Below are 22,489 nucleotides of genomic sequence, written 5' to 3' on the forward strand. Positions count from 1 at the left end.
TTTAATCAAGGGTGTACCTTTCGACGCTATAAAATAAACACAAAAGCTTGGGCTGCTCATATGTACTTCATATCGAAAGGGGTACCAAGGGAGAGTCAGCCAGCGACTGTAGATTGTCGGGAGGCCGTATGGATGTCTTACCAGATATTAAATATATCGTTAATATGGGTCTAGGCAGCATATATGAGTTGAGGGCCAACTAACCTCAGTCCTTGAGATACAAATCGAATCCGTAGGAGCAAGCAGTGGGCGTCATGGATTTACATTATACCCCTCTACACTGGCCTTCACAGATAATAAACATAATATTTGTACAGAAGAGTACCTCATCAGTAAGATGATCCCATAGCACTTGTAATATGTACACATGAAAGCTTCCTACAAAGCAGGCCGTGGTGGCTTTCCCGCCACCTCTTCTGCTATTCTGATGCCTGCCGTTCGCCCTGAGAAGATACAACCCCCTAAAAATGTTCCTTCAAGCGCACTATAACCATGCACTCCACCGCCACCAAAGCCTGAGACCTCGCCTGCAGCGTACAGGTTTGGGAAATATGACCCATCCGGGCGAAGTACCCTTCCATGCAAATCCGTCTCAAGACCCCCCAGAGTCTTGCGAGTAAGGAGATTCAGGCGCACAGCGACAAACGGGCCGTGTGATGGATCCGCAAGCTTATGCAGTTTAGCCACCCTTCCAAGACGATCTGGCCAGTAGTTTCGCCCATTCTGAATCAGCATTACTTGAGCATCTTTCGTGAATTTGTTGTCAATTTGCATATCGCGGAGGTGGATCTCGCGTTCAATCTTCTTAACGTCCAGAGGGGGACCGCCTCGTTCTTTGGCAAGTTTGTTCATCCCAGCCACTAATTTGGATATTGTTGGCTCCACCACGAAATCTACCCCTTTATCCATGAATGCCTGAACAGGACCAGGGATTGCCGAGCTAAGCGCTCGGTGAAATGTCCTTAGCCTGCTTTTGCTTGTCAAATCCGGGTTCTGCTCGGAGCCCGAGAGTGCGAACTCCTTGCCAATAATTGTCTTATCAAGCACAAACCACGTATAGTCATAGCCAGTGTTGCATATATGCTTCAAGGTGGCAAGTGTATCACATCCAGGGTAGAGCATTGGAGGAAGCCGTTTCCCTGCGGCATCTAACCACAGTGACGAGGGTCCAGGGATGATACGTATCCCATGCTGCGGCCAGATGGGATCCCAGTTCTGTAGACCTTCAGTGTAGTGCCACATGCGGTCTTCATTGATTACATTGGCCCCAGCGTCTTTTGCAATCTCAATCATGCGTCCGTCCACATGTGCAGGGACGCCAATAACGAAGTTTGACGGAGGAGACCCGAGTCGATCAACGGGCCAGTTCTTCTTAACCAGGTCTACATTGCCGCCGATGCCTCCACTGGCAATAAGCACCCCGCTGCCGTACACTTCGAATGTGTCGATGCTCTTTCGACTGCTGGCCACACCGCGTACTGTGTCCGACGGCTCGAGCACTTGGCCTCGTACTCCAATGACAGCACCGGTATCCTCATCAACAATTAAAGAGTCCACCTGGCGACGAAACAGGAACTCCACAAGCCCTTTCTTCGCGGCTGCACGCACCGGCTTCTCAAAGGCCTCCACAATGGCAGGACCAGCACCCCAGGATATATGAAATCTCGGGACCTAGAAGATGGGTAAGCTGGAGTCTTGCTTCCTCGCTACACCTCTTTCACGGCGCACGTCTTCCATCCGGGGATAAACTGACAGAATTCCCGTGTCCTCCCGCACTCCCATCTCCACGTTCCGCCCAGCCAACACTGGCAAAGCTCACCCCCAACGACTTGACATAACGCTCCATATGGTCAGTCGCGAAGTTCACAAACGCCTTGGCCCATTTCCTGGGCCAGAGGTCACATTCCCGATCAAACCGAGCGCTGTTGAACCAGTCCTCCATTGCCAGCTTTCGACTATCTTGAATACCCAGCCGACGCTGGTCCGCCGAATTCACGCAGAACAAGCCTCCCAGAGACCAAAATGCTTGCCCACCTAAATTGGCTTCGTTCTCTTGATCTATGATGACCGTGTGCACGCCACGTTTGGACAGCTCGAAAGCGGCGACCAGGCCAGCTAGTCCACCGCCGACGATGATGATGGGTGAATTCTTCTCGGCCATTCTTGGATATCAAATTCTGTAGATTCTCTCAGATATCGTAGATTATGGTTCAGAGTCTGGGGTAAAAAAATGTGGAGTCGTTTGATTCTGGGGCAGGGAAAGAGTACGTACTTATGTATTGAATGGGATCACGCGATGGAGAAGTCCTCGGAAGACGGCTTCGGCCAATTCACCTCGGCGAATTCATTCCTCGCTATCACAGGGTGGTATGCTAACATACGTGGTGGAATATGCATGGTAGCGTGAGATGAGTCTACTTATATTCAAACAGATTATTGAAAAAAAGGGAGTCATCGTACTTGGTGATGATGCATATCATACTTCATTCCATGTATCTAAAAAGTCGAAGATCGAATTCTCATCTATCAACGCATCGATAAAGCCAGCAGGCATCGATGACTCAACCCCGTCACTAATCTTCTGGTTACATTCTCCATAGGCTGTTTGAACAGGAACAGTATCCGATTGAGGCTCAACCGGATCAGCATCTGTAGAGACAACAGGCCGATGGGATAGGGGTGAGCTCGCAGCATATGTTGGAAATATTTGCTGTAAAGCTTTTATGAAAATCCCACGAAATAAAGACGCAACTGTATACGTTTTCTGCAATTGTTCCAGGACACCCATGCACATATCGAGCTTATTGAAGCTGAAACGTCTCGAAAGTGGGTTGGCGTATTTACAGTTGTGAAGGTGGGTTTGCATAACCGGGACTAAAAGGGCGGGTCTATCGTATATTAGATGAAACCTCCCATGGAAGAAAACGTGTAAAGGACAGGTCTCTCGAACTTACGTCATTGGTCCTACATATTCCAGCAGATTTTCTCGAACAAGAATGTCCAAGATCTCGGTTGACTTTGATGCCGCGGCATCGGCTTTTGACTGCAGGCGTTGCTGCTCAACTTCTTGTTGGCTTGCAGCGAGACTCTCTGAATGTTCGATGACGCAGGGACGGTAGAGTGTGATCAAAAGTGCCCTGTTACGGTGGTATTAGTGCTGTCAATGCTAAGGGGGAGGGACAGTCTTAACTGGTAATGCAGATGAACATGATGTGCGTAAAACTTTGCCAAAGGAGCCAGGCCATGTTCATCTTGATCTGGCAATCTGCATCGCGTAATCTGTGCTTCAAGGGCATTGATCTGATTGATAGAGGACTTTGACTTCACGGATTTACTTTTCAGCACCAGAACCTTGCCCAAGAGCTGGCTCAGTTCAATTAAAATCATCCAGAACTCTACTAGTTTCTGAAACTCCTGGGGAATATACGACACAGAAACAGCTTCAGGTATGCTATCAAGCTCACTGAGTAGGTCGGCCGGTACGCACATCGGCAGGTCACAGTCGTCCAGATTGATCCTCAGTGGCCTTCCAAGAGTAAGACCAAGCCAGCGATCCCGGAAGAAGCAGGTCCACCACAGACGGCGCCACAAACGTCTCTGACGATCGGTGATAGATGAGTTATACCGCAAGAAATCTGGATCCCGATGTAAACCCAGCATCTGGCAAAGATTAATCGCAATTCCTGTCCAGTACCAAGGTTGCGTGTGTTCGTCCTGCTCCGAGTGCCAAAATCCCAACAGCAGGGAGGCTTGCAGAAGTGAGACCTTGTTTCTCTCCCCGCCGTTATCATACATGCACTACATGCATCAGCACGACAAACGTAAAGGCGAGATGACGTTATAGACCTTGCTCACCTTCGCACGTGAGTACATCGTGGCTTTCATTTCCTTCCGAGAGATATAACCCTCTTGCTCATAAATATGCGGTGGCACGAACTAAATACCAAACGTTAGATTTATTGGATCGTGACTTGGTTGTAATCGTCTTACATTGACTGCAACGAAAAATACACTCCACAGGAGTAGAATATTACAGTCACCAAGCCGGCCTTGATGTTGATAGTTCAAAATGGAGTCCACTTCGATCACTGGCATGATTGGATGTACATGATAGAAGTATGCACGAAGGAGGCTCTCACAAGTGTTGGGCTTAGGTAGGGTGAAGACCCCTTTCTTTTGGAGGTAGTCCCGATCATCGTCTGACAGGGTAGTTTGGCTATTCGATGGGATTAGACAGTGTCTGGACAATGAGTGATCCGGCGAGCAGATATCCAGAGTAGATACAGGCCCAGTTCGGTCTCCTAGTTAGGCAATAAGCATAAGTATATTATCAACCTAAGCGTCATTGTTACCTGTGTAGAAGGGCACTTCGCCCACTCTTCGCGGTTGCCCTAAAGCGGCCGCTGCAATTTCATCACCGTTTCGCTCTTCGTCTTCGATATCATGCACCTCGCGAGCTGCGCTGGCATCTGCGCTTAGAGGCTCATGTTGCTGTGGCTGAACTTGGAACGCTGGGAGTTCCACTCTACATGCTGGGGTCTGTGGAAGCGGCTGACTCGGACTCTGAGGGCTTGCAAAGAGAACCGGCCCACCGTGTCGCTCAGGTCTACAATACACTGACGTCAACATCTAGCAACTCATGCTTCCACATGAGCTTCCATCTTACTTCTGTCCTCGCCTGGTTGGGACTATACATGGGGTACGGTCCTGTGTGCAGCCGATACACGGCACCCCGGTGACACTCAAGCTGCACCGTACTTTGCGTTGGCGACACGTTTGACATGCAACCGTCCTCTGACGGCGGCGGGCTGATGTAGTAGACTTCGTAGGCGGCATCGTAAACCCTGCAATAGTATCATTCTGCTCCTTTTCTGTCACCGAGGTGTTAAGATAATGATGGACAAGAGTGGGGCAGGCCACCTCGGAGGCCAATAACCCTAGTTTCTTCTACCCCGAAGGGGTCCGCTCGATAGGGAAATCTTGCCGCGGTTCAACGTCGTCGCCGAGGCTCTCTCACAATCCTTTTCCGTACGGACATTTGCTGTCCTAGTTTAATTGTCACATGATGCTGGGTCTGTATATGATATTACTTGCATAATTAAGTTGTATTGTATGAACTAGTCCGATCATGATGTGCTAACACACTGATGGCCAGCTTAGGGCTACTTGGGCCCTTCACAAGCTAGAGGAAGCTTAATCAAGGAGCACATCTACCGAAAACGTATTTGCAGTAGCTAATATAGTAGAAATGGATTGAGTTTGTAAGTTAATCGTGACTATCATTACTAGTTCGCATTGGGGGTAAATTATTGAATTATGTGCATACGTAGATAGTTTTATACTATTCTTCCCTTAGTACATCCCATCCTTCAGTCGCGGAAGTCACCCGATCCCGCCAATTTCCTAGAGTAAGCAGTATCACTCAGTGAAAATCACTAAAATAGGGGTGAGAATAATGTTGATATACGACATAAATCCTTTATTTCATAGTTAGTTGTCTGAATAACTCAGTTGTGCTCTTTCTAACCCTATCTCGGAGCTGCATCCGGTGATGATTTGCGGGGAAACGCTCGGAGGCCTCCCGTAGCGGGTGGAGATAGTCAACCCTTATCTGAAGAGTAGTCTAATTCGCTGGCCAATCTGCTCATCTTAATAGCCTATTTGGGTAAGAGGTAGAGGTCTCCACATTTCTTATCAAGGGGTAAGCCTGTCTGTATGCTTGATTTTGTAAGATGTAATAGAAACATCGACGTGCGATAAAGATAGACCGGGGTGCATCCGAGTAGGTCTGAGAGAATGGAGGAATAAGTGCGTAGACGAGTATCTGTATGCACATTCGGGAGGGCCCCGAATGAAGAAGCCAGCTGACCATCGGCCTGCTCCCAGGAAAGGTCTATGAGACTTGGATATATGAGATGTAGGCTGACGATGGAATTCGGGGAATGCTTGCCTTGAGCTCATATACTTGGTAGGGGTCTCGTATCTATAGGTTATTTCTATCATGTCTTCCACACAGGCTACTTGGCATTCTTTTTCTACCTCTCCCGATGACTATAATCAGAAGTCTCTAGCTAGTAGTTGGACAACGGATATTACAATTCCCAGCGTGGAGGAGACCAACGACCATCCCAAGGTCAATGATACCGTCGACTATAGCAGCCCGTTCATCTCGGAGCGAGCTATCGACCAGCCCCGACCCCTCAAGGTGGTCTATATCGGAGCGGGTATCTCGGGAATTATTGCGGCCATACGGTTCATACAGGCGGTCCCTACCCTAGACTTCGTGATTTATGAGAAGAATCCTGAGCTGGGAGGCACATGGTATGAGAATAGATATCCTGGTTGTGCATGCGGTACGGCACCAGTCCCGAACATTATGGGTATCTTCTAACGAACTTAGATGTCCCATCCCATGCATATCAGCTTAGCTTTGAGTCTTGGACCGGGTGGAGCAGCTTTTTCTCGGGCTCCGACGAGATCCTGGAATACTGGAAACGGGTTGCGAAGAAATACGACGTCCGAAAATATATCCAATTCGAGAAGCGATGCACTGGGGCTCGGTGGAACGAGGCATTAGGGAAATGGTTTGTCCAGATGCTGGACTTACAAACGGGGCAGACATTTGAAGACAGCGCTGATGTCTTGATCACGGGAACAGGTCAGCTCAACGAGTGGAAGTGGCCGTCAATTCCCGGACTGCACAGTTTCAAGGGGAAATTACTTCACAGCGCTTGCTGGGACGAGACATATGACCTTAAGGTAGGTAACTACCCTGGTGCGCATTGTACAACCGAGCTGCTCCGCTGACAAGTGGGAATCACAGGGCCAGAATGTCGCTGTTGTCGGCGGTGGGAGCAGTGGGATCCAGATTGTCCCAGCGCTTCTGGATACGGTGGAGTCTATGGACCACTACATCCGTGGAAAGATGTGGATCTGTAGCCAACTCGGAGGGGAGCAGCTCGCTGAGCGAACAGGCCATAAAGGAGGGAATTTTCGCTTCACCGAAGAGGAGAAGCAGACCTGGCGTGAAGATCCTGCTGCATACATTCGTTATCGGAGGGATCTAGAGTTCAAAATGCAGACGTTCCATGGGAAATCGCAAAGAGGAAGCAAAATGCAAATCGCTGCGCAGGCCGAGTATAAGGCCGACATGGAGCACCGACTGAAGCCGAAACCAGAACTCCTGGAACAACTCCTCCCAACCTTCCCTCCACTCTGCAAACGCATTGCGCCTGGCCCTGGCTATCTGGAAGCCCTAACCTCACCCAAGGTTAACGTCATCACATCTAGCATCACCAGTGTCGACGCCACGGGGATCACCGCCGATGGAAAACACCGTCCTGTTGATGCGATTGTCTGCGCAACAGGTTTCGAGACTAGCCCGGGTAGTGGGTTCCCTATTATCGGACGACAAGGAGTAAATCTTCGTCAACGCTATGCTGAATGCCCTGAGACCTATTTAGGGCTTTGCACGGATGGCTTCCCGAACTTTTTCCAATCGCTGGGACCGAACTCATTCCAGGGAGCTGGGAATTTGCTTATCACGATAGAGCAGACGCATCTATATATATCTGAAATTCTGACCCGAATGGCATGCGATAATATCGGGTTGGTAGAGCCGAAGCGGTCACAGGTCGAAAGTTTCACCCAGTATACAGAAGAGTACTTTAAACGCACCGTCTATAGCGCGGAATGTGCGAGCTGGTACAAATCCTCCCCGCCGGGTACATCCCCACAAGCACAGCAACGGGGTCGGGTCACAGCTCTATGGCCAGGAAGTAGCCTCCACGCCATCAGGGCGCTGAGACGGGTTCGATGGGAGGACTTTGAAATCAGCCCATATGATGGCAATGGCTTTGGGTGGTTTGGAAACGGATGGACCGTACAAGAGAAGGCACCGCAAATCGAGGATGGAATTACGCCTTATCTAGATAATACTGGGTTTGTGGATGATGTCCAGTTAGAAGACAACGACAGGAAGATGTATTGAGGTTAGATATGTAAAGGGCATTCATTCAGAGCATTTTCCTATCCGTGGATGAGGAGATGGTAGTTGTTGTATTCTCTCCATTTAGAGACGTACTGGCATTCGTAGCGAATATATTAGGGCGACATTAGTGAGCTTGACTTAGTAGGCTTATCACATTGGAGCCCGATTAGATCTTTTATTGGGTTGTTGGACCGGCGCTAGATGTTAGGGTAATGCGGGGGGTTGTCCTCAAAAAGATAAGATCCCCCCCGCTCTCTTTAAATTAAACCGCAAGCCGGACCCGCACCAAGTTATTATCACGCCTCTCGATCCTGCAAAGCCTCCCATGACAGGTGAAACCAGTAGTTTCGCAAATAGACGGACCATAAGCGCGTACGTGAGCGTCCACATGTGTGCTTGTTGAGCTTAGATAGCATTACTCAGTTTTATGCGCGTCGAAGACGGAGCAATGCTATCTACAAGAATGACTGACAATTCCTGCCAGTTGCCTGAGATGTCGTCAACAGAAAATAAAGTGCACTGGGGAAAACCCGTGCCGCAACTGTCAACGTCGACATGTTGTGTGTTCATTCGAGCGCGATCACGATAAAGTGTTGGTTACAAAAAAGCATCTGCTGGAACTGAAACAGCGCATCATCCAGCTAGAGAGGGGAAACCGTGCTCTTCGCCAGCAACACGAGTTCTCGGACGATAATGATAACCATGTCCATGCACCCTCCCCCGTCGCTGGGGGACTTGACGCGACGGCAGCAGGCGGCAACTCCATGCTCACACCTAAGTCGGCATCAATGTTCACGGACTCTGCGTCAACCGATGGGAATATGGTGAATCCTTTGACCACCGGTCCTCCAACATATATAGCAGATCGGACTGGCAAGGTTTGTACGTTGTACCTCACCACGTCCATTTACAAACAACTAACACAACTGTACAGATTATCTGGGGCATAGCTCCACTTGGTCCCTGACGATGCGTCTCCTGGAGCTCACCCACGAAACTCTCTATAAATGTCCATTCCCTGCTGGGATGCAGCGGCTGGATTCAACAATCTATGATTTGGGATGGGATGGTACAAGACACACCGTCATGCCGGATGTTGCGGGATTGCCTTCCCTGGATCATTCCCTCTTCCTTATGAACGTGACTAAATTCCACACGGGCTTAATATTTCACTTGTTTGACGAAACGTCCTTCGTGGCTAGGCTTTACGCGTTCTATCGCGATCCCGCGGAGAATATACACACAGCAGGACTGTGGTTCATCCAATTCCTTGTGATAATGGCTCTGGGTAAAGCGTTTATTGGCCTTAGAACCAACGGCGAGGCTCTCCCTGGAGCAAACCTATTCCTGAAAGCCTTTGTGATGCTTCCAGACTACTGCTGCCTATGGCGAGAACCGAGTCTATCTGGAGAACTGCTTTGTGCAATGGCGCTATATTTGCAATGTATCGACTGGCGAGTTTCAGCGCACAACATGGTACGTCTTTTTACCTCACGCTTTCTCGACATCATAGAGGCCTTTTCCCTGTGCTTTGTTTCCAAATAATAAATTTAACATATAAAACAGATAGGACAAGCTCTTCGGATTATGTTTGTGCACGGATACCATACGAACATTCCCCGAGGTACATTCGAGGATTCTGCCCTTGAGCGGTCGCGAAAGGTTTGGTGGACTGTATTCAATCTCGAACGGCAGATGTCAGTCCTTATGGGTATCCCTTCAGGTGTTAGTAACCAAGATATCACTGCGCCACTGCCGTCCTACCAGGAGTCGTTGAACAGGAGCGCGACGATGGCGATACATGTGAAGCTCAGTCAGGCTTTCGGGATAGTGGTGGACAGTATGGCTGCAATCTATTCTTGATCATGATACATTTGCTGATGGATCTGTAGAGCTTTACGGACAGGATAGTCATGTCAATGCCAAGTTCGTAAGAAATGCACAGAAGGTGCTGCAATCTGTCGCTGGCGTGGCCCCCGAGCTTACGGACCACTTTCCGATCCCCGAGGAAGGTTCACTCAATGGAATTTCGCGGGATACTGGCTATATGAATTTGCTCTATCATCAGGTAACTTGATATCAGCGGCGTTAGATGTCGTCCAGCTGGCTGATTATGCGCTCCCAGTGTATCATGGTCGCTACCCGACCCTTCCTTGTTGGCCTGATAATCAGGCGTATTCAGTCTGAGAACCCCGAAATCGTCATACCATCCTCCATTAGGCTTCTCCTGCAAGTGTGTATTGACTCTGCGAAGAAGACTATCCACATACTGCAGGCGCTGCAACGCCAACAGTTACTCGGTATGTTCCCCGTTCCACTTCCTACAATTGTATGCTCTAACAGTTTCCCGAACTACAGAACACTTTCTTCCATTTGACCTCGAAAGCGCTATTTCTGCCGGCGTGATAATGTGTATGGTCGCAATCGTAGCTCCATTCTTAGTTGAAAGCCCTCGCCATTATTTAGAAGGTGTATTTGGTATTCTGGCCGAGATGGTTGAGAAGGGAAATCTGGTGGCCGAGGCGCACAAGCACAAGCTGGAGCACCTGGAGGCGCTTTTGAGTGAATTTCAAACCCCGGGCTATGCCCGGAGAGGCGACATAGGTAGCAGGTCCCATCCGATACCGGAGCCAGGAGAAGGCGATGGGAATGAAGAGGGATTGATGCGGGAGGGTGAAGCTGCGGGCTTGGGTCTGATAGGTGGTGAGGGGTTAGGGCACGTCGAGCCATGGGACCTGACGCATGATATCACTGCATCACAGCTGATGACAGTGGCCAGTACATTGGACGTGAATGGGATGCTTGATTGGGTGGGGTTTGATTTGGCCATGGATGAGAGTAATAACCATCCCACTCTGTGATGGTCTGATTTGTTTGTCAACAGTAATAGCTACACATATTCCAAGTCAAAGATGGCCTGGCTATATGCCCTCAGTTTCGCATCCCCTCATCATGAAACCTTCCTCGGTGCTGCCAAGGTCTCTCATGCGGGGTCTGAGTCCTGGCACCGTATTCTTATCATTAAAGACCTCCGGTGGAGATATCCTCCGGTCCTTTCCCCACATAGATCGGATGCACCTCCGAGATAAGACAAGATAGGGTATCAGAGCGCTCAAACGAGATATATAGTAGGTAGCCATCGTAAGAGAAATGATATGACCACATTATAACCTTCCAGACCAGTTGCCAAAGATAAGAGTCACATAATGCCCCTCAATAAAGTACCCCCCGAACTTGTCCCCGTCCCTCCGACAGCGCACTCGCCCAACTCTGATCTCCCAGTCATCGCGTTCCGAGGGGCGTTGATTGACCGGACGTTCGAGGGTGCCGTTGCCTCCGTGTATACGAGCGAATGGCCGCGGGGAGGACACTGGAGAATCTCCCGTGAACAGCTCGCCGCTACGCCCCACTACCACGCCACTACGCACGAGGCGTACACCGTCCTGAAGGGCAGCGGGACTTATCTCCTAGGCAAGTCCCCGCTGGACCCGGACACTGACGCACAGGGTAATCCAGTCGGGGTTAGATTTGTTGCTCGTGCGGGGGATGTTTTTATTTTTCCGGTAGAATCTTAAAAAGATACCCATGGATCCCAGGAGGGACGCGGCTTGGGCTGATATTACTCTCTATAGGCTGGGGTGACACACTTTGTAACGGACACGGAGGATGATTACGAAATTATCGGCTATTACTTGCTGGTGAGTTGACTTACAAGTGGTCTTGTATTCAGGACATACTGAGGGCGGTGACGTAGAACGAACGGAATTCCCTCGAGGAACCGTACGACATGGAGTATGCATTGGACTCAGTAGAGGAGACGGATAAGATGCGTGAAAAGTGCAGACAAGTGCCATTGCCTGTCCACGATCCCATATATGGCAAGGAGGGGCCGCTTCTGAGTGTCTGGAAGAGAGTTGGTTAGATAAGTCTTGGTTAATGATAAGCGGATATCTTATCTGGATGTCGATTGATCTGTTTGCTACACTGTAGAATCCTTTTCTGCAACTTAATCACAAAAGGGAAGCCAAGCCCCGGAAGTGCTTTCCCGCGGAAAGACAATAGTGATATGGTGATATGGAGGTATGCTTCTGCGTTTCCACTCCTGTCCACCCATCCACGGGTTGATTGGACCGTATCAGACGGTGACGTCGTAGAGTCCGTGCGGCAATTGACCGGACGCAGTCCGAGAGGAGATAACAACATCTCCTTGGCTATCTGGACATTGGAAATCTGGGGAAACGCCCTGCTCGTCTTTTTTGCCGCATGCAGTAAGGGTAGACGCTGGCTAGCCGCGTGATTAGGCCACGTAGATCCCTTCTACGCGCTTTTTTATATAGTGGATCTCATCTCCTAGGGTTTACTACAAGATGATTGATATAATCGTCTTTCTCATTCAATCTCTAGAGGCGGTACGGTACATTCATGGATTGTCCGCAAATCTCTCTGTGACTCTATTTATACAGCCACGACTTTATTAGCAAATACCAACCGTCTTCTGCTGTATTGTATAGAATTGTATGACATAGACCCATTTGATAACCATGGTGGACTCCAAGGATTCACTCTCGGCGGAGCCTCAGCTCAAGCATGAGATTGAAAAGACACAGGATGTGAGCGACATGCTCCATCCGTCGACCAGCTTGCATGACGGAAGCATGATGGAAACACAGGACACTCGAAATGGTCAATTCCATCGTTCCTTTTCCCCGCGCCAGGTCCATGTAAGAACAAGTGAATGTCGCAGAATCATTCCTTTCCTTGACTACTGACAAGGAACTATGTAGATTATCTCACTCGGTTCCAACATTGGCAGCGGGGTGTTCATCGCAACAGGCCAGGCTCTCGCCTCGGGAGGTCCAGGGAATATGGTCCTTGCCTACGGAATGGTCTGCAGCGCGGTCTGGGCCGTGCTGCAGTCGCTTTCTGAGATGACTATCGCGTTCCCTGTCTCAGGCAACTACATCGACTACGCCGATCGCTGGGTTGATCCTGCCCTGGCTTTCGGAGCGGGTTTCGCTGAGTGGCTTGGTTTGTACATTTGAATGGAAACATGGTACCTCATTATTCTGACATTCAAATAGCATGGAGCGCAATTGTCGCGTCGGAAGCGGGCTTTTTCAATGTGCTAGTGCAGTACTGGGCAGAGGGATCGTTACCCCTTGCAGCTACAGGTAGTTATACCCGGTGTGTCCCAACCATGGGCATGGATGGTGTCTAACGTGCTGCCCAGTCACCATCTTCCTCGCAGTCTGCCTGTTCGTCTTCCTACTTCCTAACAAGGCATTTGCCTGGTTCGAATACGTCACGTCTATCATCAAAATATTCCTCTTCCTTTTAATCATCGTGCTTGCCTTGGCCCTGGTTTTGGGCGCCGGGCCGAACGGATATATCCATCACGGTGAAACGTGGACAGACCTTCCCCCCTTTCTCAATGGCTTCACTGTAGGTTCCACATGGCAATCCTGCTAAAATGTTTCCCTCAGAACTAACGAAAACAGGGATTCGCAAACTGCGCCCTGCTGGCTGTCTGGGCAGTTGGCGATCAAGTCTTCATTGGAATCATGGGTGGTGAAGCTGAAAGTCCACGGTTCTCGATGGCACACGCGACAAAGCTCGTTCCATTCCGGGTGAACTTCATCTACATGGTCAGCATTGTTTTTATCACAATCCTGGTTCCGTCGAACGATGACCGTCTACTCAGTGGAAGCGGCGTCGCTGCGTCTCCCTTTGTCATCGCCGTTCAAGACGCGGGCATCCCGGTGGTTCCATCTATTTTGAATGCCGGAATGATCTGCGGAGTTCTTGCCATTTCTGCAGAAGGCATTTATCTCTCCTCAAGAGTGTTGAGGACGATGGCGCATCAACGTCTCATTCCGGAAGTCCTCGCCAAAGTTGATTCTCGAGGCAGGCCAAGATGGGCGTTGATCATTACCAGCGTGTTTTCCGTCATCCTGTCTTATATCCAACTTGCATGTAAGAGTGAACTCCTTCGGAAAAGTATCTATTAATATATTTCTAACCATCAAGCCATCCCACAGCCGGAGGTCTCACTGTGCTGAACTGGCTGATTGCGATCAGCAGCGCGTCTTTCTTTACAAACTGGGGTATCATTGCCTTCACCAATTGGCGCTTCCATTGCGCACTCAAGGCACAAAAGGACCAGCTATTCACCGAGATATATGGGTGGAAGTCGACATTCTGGCCCACAGCCCCAGCATGGCTTATGCTGGTTTCCCTCATGTTGCTGGCCTGCTGTATTGGATGCGGTGTTAAACCCGTTGTACGTCCTCAAACCATTCTCCTTTGCTTCTTCACTTTCGAGGCAAGCAAAGGGAAAAACTGTTCCCTGGCTGACAAGATCCCCGTTTGCTCATAGGGTGGCCTTACATTTACCGCGGAGAACTTCTTCCAGTACACACTCGGGCTCTGGGTCATCGCCGGCTTAACCCTCGCTTACAAGCTTATTTTCAGAACCCCGTGGAGAGATCCCAAGACCGCGGATTGCATCACCGGCAGACGGACCTTGGGGACGGAGGAAATTATGGTTCTCGATCGTTACTATGAGCAGCCCTGGTGGAGGCGGTTTCTTACGTACGTCCAGCTGTGGTAGTGCTGGCTGTACCGTTACTACGCTGTATCTAAATGTATCGAGAGGTCTAGAAGGCTTTGATTGAAATAGCAGGTTCCTAGGCTCATAAGTCGCAAATAGATCACCCATATCTATCATAACCTACTATTCTTAACACATTAATAAACAAGGACTGGGGGGGTGGTATGGGCCAAGCCCTTCGATGATCGGCACACTCTCTGCGCGACACGCTCCCTTTGAAGCTCGCAGTAATTGCGAAGTCCACTTCAGCTCTGAACATTAACGTGTTTCGTATGTGAAGTAACCCATGTGGGTGATCGATTAACCCACGATGGGTTGGAGAATGGGGCAATTGCGGTGATTCCAGCTGAACATACAGTGGGTATAAGACACGTCGCCGGCTGTTGGCGGGGTATTCGAGTATATCAGTACATCTGCTTGCGCGCACAGGCGTCCTAAATACTCTGGCAAGGCTGAGCTGAGAACTGAAAACTTAAATACACTTTGTAGCCCACCGGCTGTGAGACGCGATTGAATCCGAGCTCACCGTGATTCTCTGGAGCATTTGTTACTCGCCAGTGACAATCCCGAATCTCCACCCATCTCGAGATGACAACAAATATTCAGCTCCAGCCTCGCGACGATCATCAAAACCCCACCAGATCTATATTTTATGGCTGCTATGTGACTGCGGTCAAGATCGTCCCCGAAACCCCTCTCACCCGGCTATAAATTGCCATTCTTCCTCCTCTGAAGTTTTTCAGTCTCTCTGTCTATTCCTCCAATTTGCCCTACACAGTCATATCAAGAACAAAACCGCACGGAATATACCAAGCCCGACCCCGATATATCCACCATGTCTGTTCGAAGAATCCAGAAGTATGTTTTACTACTTTCCTATTTTCCCTCTTGTCCATGAGAACCGAAACTAACTCCCATGCCTCTGCTCTAGTCCCGGCGAGGTCATCGAAGCCATCCAGAGCGGCAGGCCAACCGTCATACATTACTGGGACCCCGCGATGGGAAAGGAATCGCCACTCACTCCCATTTTTCACAGCGCAGCGGAAGGTCGTGAGGGGTTGGATATTTGCATTGTGGATTCTGGCTTTATTCCTCTCCCACATGGACCGGATGAACGGCCCTTAACGGTCTTCTATCTCAATGGCGATGAGGAAGACATGGCTCGGTCTAATCCGAACGACACCGAAGAGCTTTTCCAGAGAATTGAAGCGGATCATGGACTTTGATGCACGAGAAAGCGTTACGGCTATGTTGAACGATTTTTTTCCATTATGGAGCTTGTGCTATCTCATGATATATGTACCTACGTCTGCACGCTGCTACTGGGGCAAGTTGTCATAAGATATATCTAAAGTTGAGCAACCTACCTGATTATCGTTGATAATAGCGCTGGAGTATTTAAAGTCCGGGAATTATGGTTGCCATTGCAGCAACAACATTGACATTGCAGACGGATTATTCACATCGTGAAAGAGTGTGGGCTATGATTGGTACTGCGGCGGTAGTAAATCAAACCAATAACCTTCTGACGCCATATCAGAAAAGCATTCCTTGACATCCTAAGATAGCAGAAGCAGATAAAGATATGAGCGGATCGCTAAAAGAACGCCTACTCTAGCAGTTGATCATGGAGTTAGAGATCTACTAGTCATTGGAGTACTTAGGGCTAGTCCTGATAAGGACAGGACCCTAGCCCTAGTGCAATGAGGCTTTGGTGGGTCAATGGATTCTGAAGATTATGCATGTTTCATTAAATAAACTACTTAAATAAGTGATTATAAGACAGTTAATTACTTAACTCGGTCTATCACTGCAGATAATACAGTATGTTGCTCGCGATTCTCTCTAAATTTAGAAAGTGGAAACTAGTATGTCTTAAGAATGGTCTTTCCACTAGTCCAGATACTCAACTGTATAAAGTAATCTAGAGCAAGCATCTGCGGAGTCCCCGGGTGAGCGCCGGATCAGACAATTAGACCTAAGGGTACTTTGCCACTATTGCGCCGTTTCGGAAAACATCATGTTTCAAGTGTATGCATAGAGAGATATGTTGTGTCTATGTCCATGTGGGGTTCGATGAGGCTTACAAGCCGGATGACATCACAACGCATACCCCGTCTAATAATAATCCAAGTTGCAAAACTAAAAGAGCTCTGCTTGAATGTCTATAGTGCAAGAGCACAAACACTAGTCAACAAAAGCTTCTGACACAGCGTGATCGGCATATGAAGCTTGGGAGAAGATCTACCACCAGGAGAAAGTTGTGTATAACAGAATACAGCTTGAATAACATAGTCAGATTGGTATACAGAATACTCTACTTGCAACTCTGTCTCCTACCTAACAAGCCAGATTTATTGAGAATTCAAACAGCACGTCGCCCTAGGCGATAGCAGAAGTTTGACTTCGCCCAAGGCTACCTGTTTCAACTCCCAGAGAAGTATTGAAAACCGCCACCGGGTTGCCCAACGCCTTTGCGATGGTTCGCCTACCTAGGCAGCACCATGGCACCGAACCCGAGCGGCCAAATTTCGGGGAATTCTGGCCAAATAGGATCTGAAAATAGAACGCAGACGTGGGGGTGGGAGGCGTGTGGTGCATCCCTTCCACATGCGAGCGCAAGACAATTTTGACTGAGTTCGAGACACAGGACTGCTCTCTGTACGGAGTTATGCTGCCCAGTAGAGCCTAAAGTGATGAATGTGACCGGGACCCTGTAGAAGGATGCACAATGGTGGCTTGATTCCAAGTGAAAAGGGGGATGAATCTGAAGTGTCAGATCCGGGTGAGATCCACTATCTGGTCAGCCCGGTAATGGAGTCACTCATAGCCATATCCCGCTCTATGCAAGCGAAAGATCCCATATTCTATGCTAATTCATAGGCAGGAGGACACAAGGCTGAATTTCCTGCGTTGGTTACCGAATCTCATGGATGCAAATCCCGGCAAAACTGAATAATTACCAGGAAAGGTAAGGATCGATGTATATCACTACAACGGCAGAGATCACCCACTACTGAATACCCTGCAGGGATGTGCATTACAGCATGGTAGATACCAGCTGAATGGGACGAATGACAGGCCAAATTACTCGGAGTTCGCGCCCCCACAGTGGTCAAACGTAACATGGTCCATTTATGGTTTGTGAGTCGTGACATGTCAGGGTAGACATAGAACGTATCACCTGACCCGACTCAATGATCATCACGCTACCGAGAAATGACCTCGACATTTCTGGTGCCAGACTCGGGGAACAAAAAGGAGAGGCGGGGGTTATGGAAACCTTTCGCTCCAAGGTGGAAAGGAAGCAAGATCCTTTTACATGCTTTTTCGCCACTTGAGTCGCATGCAGATAGTCCCCGGGGAAGTATTTTCCTATATTTAGTCGGCACATGAGTGATGCATGTCACCATCCACCTCCCTACGATATTCTAAGCTGTATATAGGATCCTTCGACATAGCCTCTATCCCAGGCGCGGGCTCTTGTGCACGCGTTTCTGCTCCTTGTCTTTCCGAATGCCCTACCAAGTGACACCGTTACAAGCCAGCGCTTAATTGGCTTATGTATGAGAGAGGAAGGAAACAGCAATTGAAATGGGTTCGCCCAAGCAGATTGTCTTATGTTTCGATGACATAGGACAGACATTTGTGGGAGATGAATCAGACAGTAATGTGTTAAAAATCTTTCGGGTAGGTTTCATCATCCAGTCTCCGGGAGAGAACACAGAGACACCAGCATGATCAAGCGAGGGCGTTGATTCTGACATATTTGTGACTGGTTTAAAGATGCTGGATCACAGTAAAGGCGAGCATTTCCACTATTATCAGCCAGGAGTCGGGACCCACGTAGCACCACATCATAACCGAACTCAACGCATCAAGCACGAATATTTGAAGATCAAAAATGCTGCCATCGGCTCCTCACTTGGCGAACATATTATGGGGGGTTATCTGTTCCTCATGCGACATTACTCTCCCGATGACCGGTTATATTTGTTCGGGTTCGGCCACGGTTGTCATGTTTCGCGCGTTCTAGGTGAAATGCTGGAGTATATCGGTCTGCTCCTAGAAGGAGATAAGGAACAGGTTCATCTTGCTTGGAGAGTCTTCGCTGAGTGGCAGCAGCAGCGCGGGGGTAGCGAGGGGGAACGGAAGAAGAAGGCGAAACTTTTTCAACATCTCGAGACCTTCCGGGAAACTTTCTGTCGCCCAATCAGGCGTATTAAATTCATGGGCCTGTTTGACTCCGTTCATAGTGTGCCATGGCTAGCACCTCCAGGGATGCGCAGCGCGAAGTTCCTAAAAACTCCTCGCACTTCTAGTAGGGTCATCCGGCATGCGGTGGCGATCGATGAGCGCCGCGCTAAGTATCGAGAGGACCTGATATCACAGATCGAACATGACAATGACCCAAATGAGCCGAGCACAGGAAGGCTTCCGCAACGTGAACGACCTTCGGAAGAGTCTAAGTCACAACCCTGCAGCCCTTCGCCCTCTGATGCCGGAAGTACTTCAAACCACCAAGGCCAACGATACCGTGCATCTGAGTCCAAGCACAATTCTCCAAGAAAAGGCCAGGCTTTGCCGAGGCTAGCTAGAGCTCCAGTGGATTGGGACTCGCAAAGTGGAACTTCAGCATCCTCGGCTGCCCGTCCGGATACTGTTAGCCTCATAGATGACAATGTTGTTGACGATGATGATAACCAAGACATCCAAGAAGTGTGGTTCGTCGGAGATCACGCAGATATTGGTGGTGGTTACAAACTCGCTAAAGATGAGATGTGGCCTCTCAGCCACATTCCGCTGGTTTGGATGGTCCAGGAAGCGCAGCAGGCGGGACTTCAATTTGACGAGCAAAAGCTTAAACGGTTCGAGTGCCGCGAAGAATCCTTCAGTGAATTCTCCCATATTCGGGCGGGATCCCGGCATTCCGAGCACTTATCCCTTAGTCCAAACCGCCACTCTGGGGGTCTAACCAGTACTCAAAGAGTGGCATCTGATAGCACGCTCAGTCAGACGCATCTCTCCTCCTGGAGTTCCAGCTACCATACCGCTCTTGAGCTCTCTACCAATCAAGGATTACTCCATGACGCATTGGCGTTCAACAATGGCCTGTCTAAGGTGTCTGTGATCAAGTGGCGCCTTATGGAGTACCTGCCGTTTCGTCGCATGGAATTGCAGCCGGATGGGTCGTGGAGAGCTGTTCAATGGCCTCCTTCCCGTGGAACCTCCCGCAATATTCCCGAGTCTGCTCAGATTCATGTATCTGTGAGGGGTCGGATCAATGCCAATCCAAACTATCGCCCAGGCAACCTGATCCTTGGTGACGGTGGACGGCATATAAGACGGGTATCATCAGAGCATAACATTGGGGAATGGTCGGCGAAACGTTATGAAGGAGATCCAGTCAGGTGTGTACTTGAACGAAAATTGAATTTCTAATGGACTTTGGGAAGGGACAATTCGAGCTGTGATTTGAGACAAATGGGGCCTGTTTTCGTCGAGGCAGAGACAGGCGTATATCCAACAAGTTCCCAAGGGATAGAGAAAGACATTGCAGTCCTATCACCCTCGATCATTCGTTTCCTTAGCCCCATTACTTTCTCTATGTATATTATGTACTGTACTTGCAAGGCATTTGCTGATAACCCTCGCTGTAGAAGAGCTGCGCCGCTTAATGAAGTAGTTTTACATGAAATCGATCGTGCCTTATAGGTTACACCTAATCTTCACAAGCGCTAGATCTGGATAGCTAAACCTGATATCTCGGGACGCCTGTTATTGGTGAGGTTTGCCACCTGGGTAATATGGAAGATCGTTATTCGTACAAGTATGGTAGACAAGAAATATCAAAATAGTATATACAAAGAATAAAATTTCCCGCAACTTCATCGAGAGGATACCAGCTCCTCAGCTTCACGATGACCACTTCAGGCCTCCGCAAGAGAAATGTGTGAGACCGAGCACCACCTTTTCCCGTGCTTCACGACGATATTAGCCACCACCCCTACACGCCGACAGACCAACTTGATCCACGTGCCCACGACCTGGGGTTGGAACATCTCGCTAAGGTATGGTATATCATTGACACTCCAAGAACGCCGATCAGTGGGTTCAAAGGCGCCAAAGGTGAGCACATTGGCACTTTGCATTGCCAGCATGACCACGACGGTTGCTCCAGAAGATGTGCCCAAGACGATGCAAATGTCCATTCTCCTTGATCCTTTCTTGGATGGGAAGTACTGCATCTCTAAAGCAGGGCTGGGTGGCTCCACGCGTACACCCTTTCGAACAAATAAAACCGCATTTTTACTCATTGCCGAAGACTGTGGCAGTTGAAAGATGGGCATAGGAAAACGTTGCTGTGGGCTGGGCGGTGCAATCTTCTGGTAGACGTAGAGGGGTGTGGTCGCTCCGCGTGCATCGATGTACTTCAGTTGGTTGATGCTGGTGCGCACATATTGGTCGTCCATTGAGGATACGCGTTTGAGGACGATCGATACAAAGCCTGAGTAGGGGTTGTCTTCGGCCTCCACGACGCAGTCCAGAGATGCAAGATAGGTATCAGTGGCTTGGTCCCAAACTACAATAGGAAGGTCGATATGAAGACCTCGGTTGGTCATTGAGAATGGAGCACAAGATTCCCACGGATTATATGCCACAATGTTGTGCGAGAAGGCGAATTGAGCGGGAGACGTGGCCAGCAAGCCGTGCTGAGTGTCCGGGCTAGCCGCAGGGTCATACCATGCGAATATCGAGCGATCGTCGTACTGTTTCATGATTTTTTCCTGGAGTCGTATAAACGCCCGTTTCTCTCCTTCGCCATACACCATGGGCATGTTCACCGAGAAGATCCCCATCAAGCAGTATGCCGCGTCTTCTGGGCGGGTAGTCTTTCGATGTGCAGCCCAGGACATCCGCTTCGCGACGCTTACCGAGTCCAGCAGGGTCGGATTCTCGATCACCTCTTCGTCGATATTGGTGATTCGAGACAAGGTCGCTGTCAGGGTACTTTTCATCCCGATCTTCACCCACTCGTGCGAGAAGAAAATAATCTTCGACGATGCCAGCAGTTCCTGAAGGGTCCAGCCTCTCGTAAACCACTTGCTGTTCTCAAACTCCGAGTCTTTCTGCTCAACGTCACAATTTCCCGGAACATCGGATAAGTACGCGTAGCATAGGGCGGCATTCATATACCACAAAAACATCGAATTCAGCGCCTCCGACAACTCCGCGCTGCTCGTTTTGTCGATGCAGCACGTATCGATCCAGACGTACTGGAATCCATCTTTCATGGCCTGATCGCAGGTCGATTCGACTTTGGCCCATCCTTTCTTTGTTCTTGCGGTAGGATCTTCAATGTCACTGAGGAGGACCTCTTCCACTCCCCAGGTATGCGAGAGAATCACATACTGTGGGATTTCGTCGGGTGGAAAATCGATCAGTTTGAGAGTTTTGGCGCTTAGCAGACGCATTGTGTGAGGTGGAGAGAGTTTATCCCCCAGGAGGAAAGCATCTGGGGAGAGTGGATATTAAAAGGATGTTGTTAACTGAAGAGGAATTCGTGCCTAACGGGGCGGAGGCTGCAGCAGGGCGGACGATCCAACGTGTACAAACAGGTGGACGATGATACCCGACAGCAGTACACTGCAACGACAAAATTAGAACCTCGGAATATGGGGACCCTTATTTTCTCGTGTGCTAGAAATCTATCCAGTATACAAATATGACATCATTTACTTGGGGAGCGCCAGGCGAGTGCCCGTGTGTCAGCCATTGCACCATGCATGAGGAGATTGAACACTACATGTAGCCCACGATTTGCGAAAAATTGGAATAAATATTGAAAAAGAAACTTGAACTCGATTGGAGAGATAAATTTCAGTATG

At 49.3% G+C, this 22,489-nt stretch overlaps 8 protein-coding genes across 8 annotated transcripts; 5 read left to right on the forward strand and 3 right to left on the reverse strand.

The window, feature by feature from the left end:
* Nucleotides 1-378: 378 nt before the first annotated feature.
* ABOM_003088 (FAD-binding dehydrogenase) lies at nucleotides 379-2,161 on the reverse strand (the record flags this gene model as incomplete). Its single annotated transcript, XM_022530218.1, has 2 exons — nucleotides 379-1,671; nucleotides 1,754-2,161. The coding sequence occupies 2 exons, from the start codon at nucleotides 2,159-2,161 to the stop codon at nucleotides 379-381; spliced, it is 1,701 nt and encodes a 566-aa protein (XP_022392618.1).
* Nucleotides 2,162-2,476: 315 nt separating this feature from the next.
* ABOM_003089 (Zn(II)2Cys6 transcription factor) lies at nucleotides 2,477-4,836 on the reverse strand (the record flags this gene model as incomplete). The annotated part of the gene is made up of 7 exons (XM_022530219.1): nucleotides 2,477-2,888; nucleotides 2,955-3,137; nucleotides 3,191-3,798; nucleotides 3,856-3,936; nucleotides 3,991-4,301; nucleotides 4,353-4,606; nucleotides 4,667-4,836. The coding sequence occupies 7 exons, from the start codon at nucleotides 4,834-4,836 to the stop codon at nucleotides 2,477-2,479; spliced, it is 2,019 nt and encodes a 672-aa protein (XP_022392619.1).
* Nucleotides 4,837-5,942: 1,106 nt separating this feature from the next.
* Nucleotides 5,943-7,990, forward strand: ABOM_003090 (flavin-containing monooxygenase; the record flags this gene model as incomplete). The annotated part of the gene is made up of 4 exons (XM_022530220.1): nucleotides 5,943-5,968; nucleotides 6,106-6,353; nucleotides 6,401-6,759; nucleotides 6,824-7,990. The coding sequence occupies 4 exons, from the start codon at nucleotides 5,943-5,945 to the stop codon at nucleotides 7,988-7,990; spliced, it is 1,800 nt and encodes a 599-aa protein (XP_022392696.1).
* Nucleotides 7,991-9,697: 1,707 nt separating this feature from the next.
* ABOM_003091 (uncharacterized protein) lies at nucleotides 9,698-11,912 on the forward strand (the record flags this gene model as incomplete). The annotated part of the gene is made up of 7 exons (XM_022530221.1): nucleotides 9,698-9,830; nucleotides 9,883-10,058; nucleotides 10,116-10,290; nucleotides 10,349-10,828; nucleotides 11,213-11,511; nucleotides 11,623-11,688; nucleotides 11,745-11,912. The coding sequence occupies 7 exons, from the start codon at nucleotides 9,698-9,700 to the stop codon at nucleotides 11,910-11,912; spliced, it is 1,497 nt and encodes a 498-aa protein (XP_022392695.1).
* Nucleotides 11,913-12,531: 619 nt separating this feature from the next.
* On the forward strand, nucleotides 12,532-14,600 carry ABOM_003092 (amino acid permease; the record flags this gene model as incomplete). Its single annotated transcript, XM_022530222.1, has 7 exons — nucleotides 12,532-12,711; nucleotides 12,775-13,018; nucleotides 13,072-13,161; nucleotides 13,221-13,432; nucleotides 13,489-13,963; nucleotides 14,029-14,270; nucleotides 14,367-14,600. 7 exons carry the CDS (start codon nucleotides 12,532-12,534, stop codon nucleotides 14,598-14,600), a joined length of 1,677 nt encoding a protein of 558 aa, XP_022392698.1.
* An 835-nt stretch (nucleotides 14,601-15,435) lies between these two features.
* ABOM_003093 (uncharacterized protein) lies at nucleotides 15,436-15,826 on the forward strand (the record flags this gene model as incomplete). Its single annotated transcript, XM_022530223.1, has 2 exons — nucleotides 15,436-15,458; nucleotides 15,532-15,826. The coding sequence occupies 2 exons, from the start codon at nucleotides 15,436-15,438 to the stop codon at nucleotides 15,824-15,826; spliced, it is 318 nt and encodes a 105-aa protein (XP_022392697.1).
* Nucleotides 15,827-18,386: 2,560 nt separating this feature from the next.
* Nucleotides 18,387-20,042, forward strand: ABOM_003094 (T6SS phospholipase effector Tle1-like catalytic domain-containing protein; the record flags this gene model as incomplete). The annotated part of the gene is made up of 1 exon (XM_022530224.1): nucleotides 18,387-20,042. One exon carries the CDS (start codon nucleotides 18,387-18,389, stop codon nucleotides 20,040-20,042), a length of 1,656 nt encoding a protein of 551 aa, XP_022392700.1.
* A 488-nt stretch (nucleotides 20,043-20,530) lies between these two features.
* ABOM_003095 (uncharacterized protein) lies at nucleotides 20,531-22,075 on the reverse strand (the record flags this gene model as incomplete). The annotated part of the gene is made up of 1 exon (XM_022530225.1): nucleotides 20,531-22,075. The coding sequence occupies one exon, from the start codon at nucleotides 22,073-22,075 to the stop codon at nucleotides 20,531-20,533; it is 1,545 nt and encodes a 514-aa protein (XP_022392699.1).
* Nucleotides 22,076-22,489: the final 414 nt, after the last annotated feature.

Source organism: Aspergillus bombycis (assembly GCF_001792695.1).
Source record: "Aspergillus bombycis strain NRRL26010 chromosome Unknown contig00012, whole genome shotgun sequence".
NCBI lineage: Eukaryota > Fungi > Ascomycota > Eurotiomycetes > Eurotiales > Aspergillaceae > Aspergillus > Aspergillus bombycis.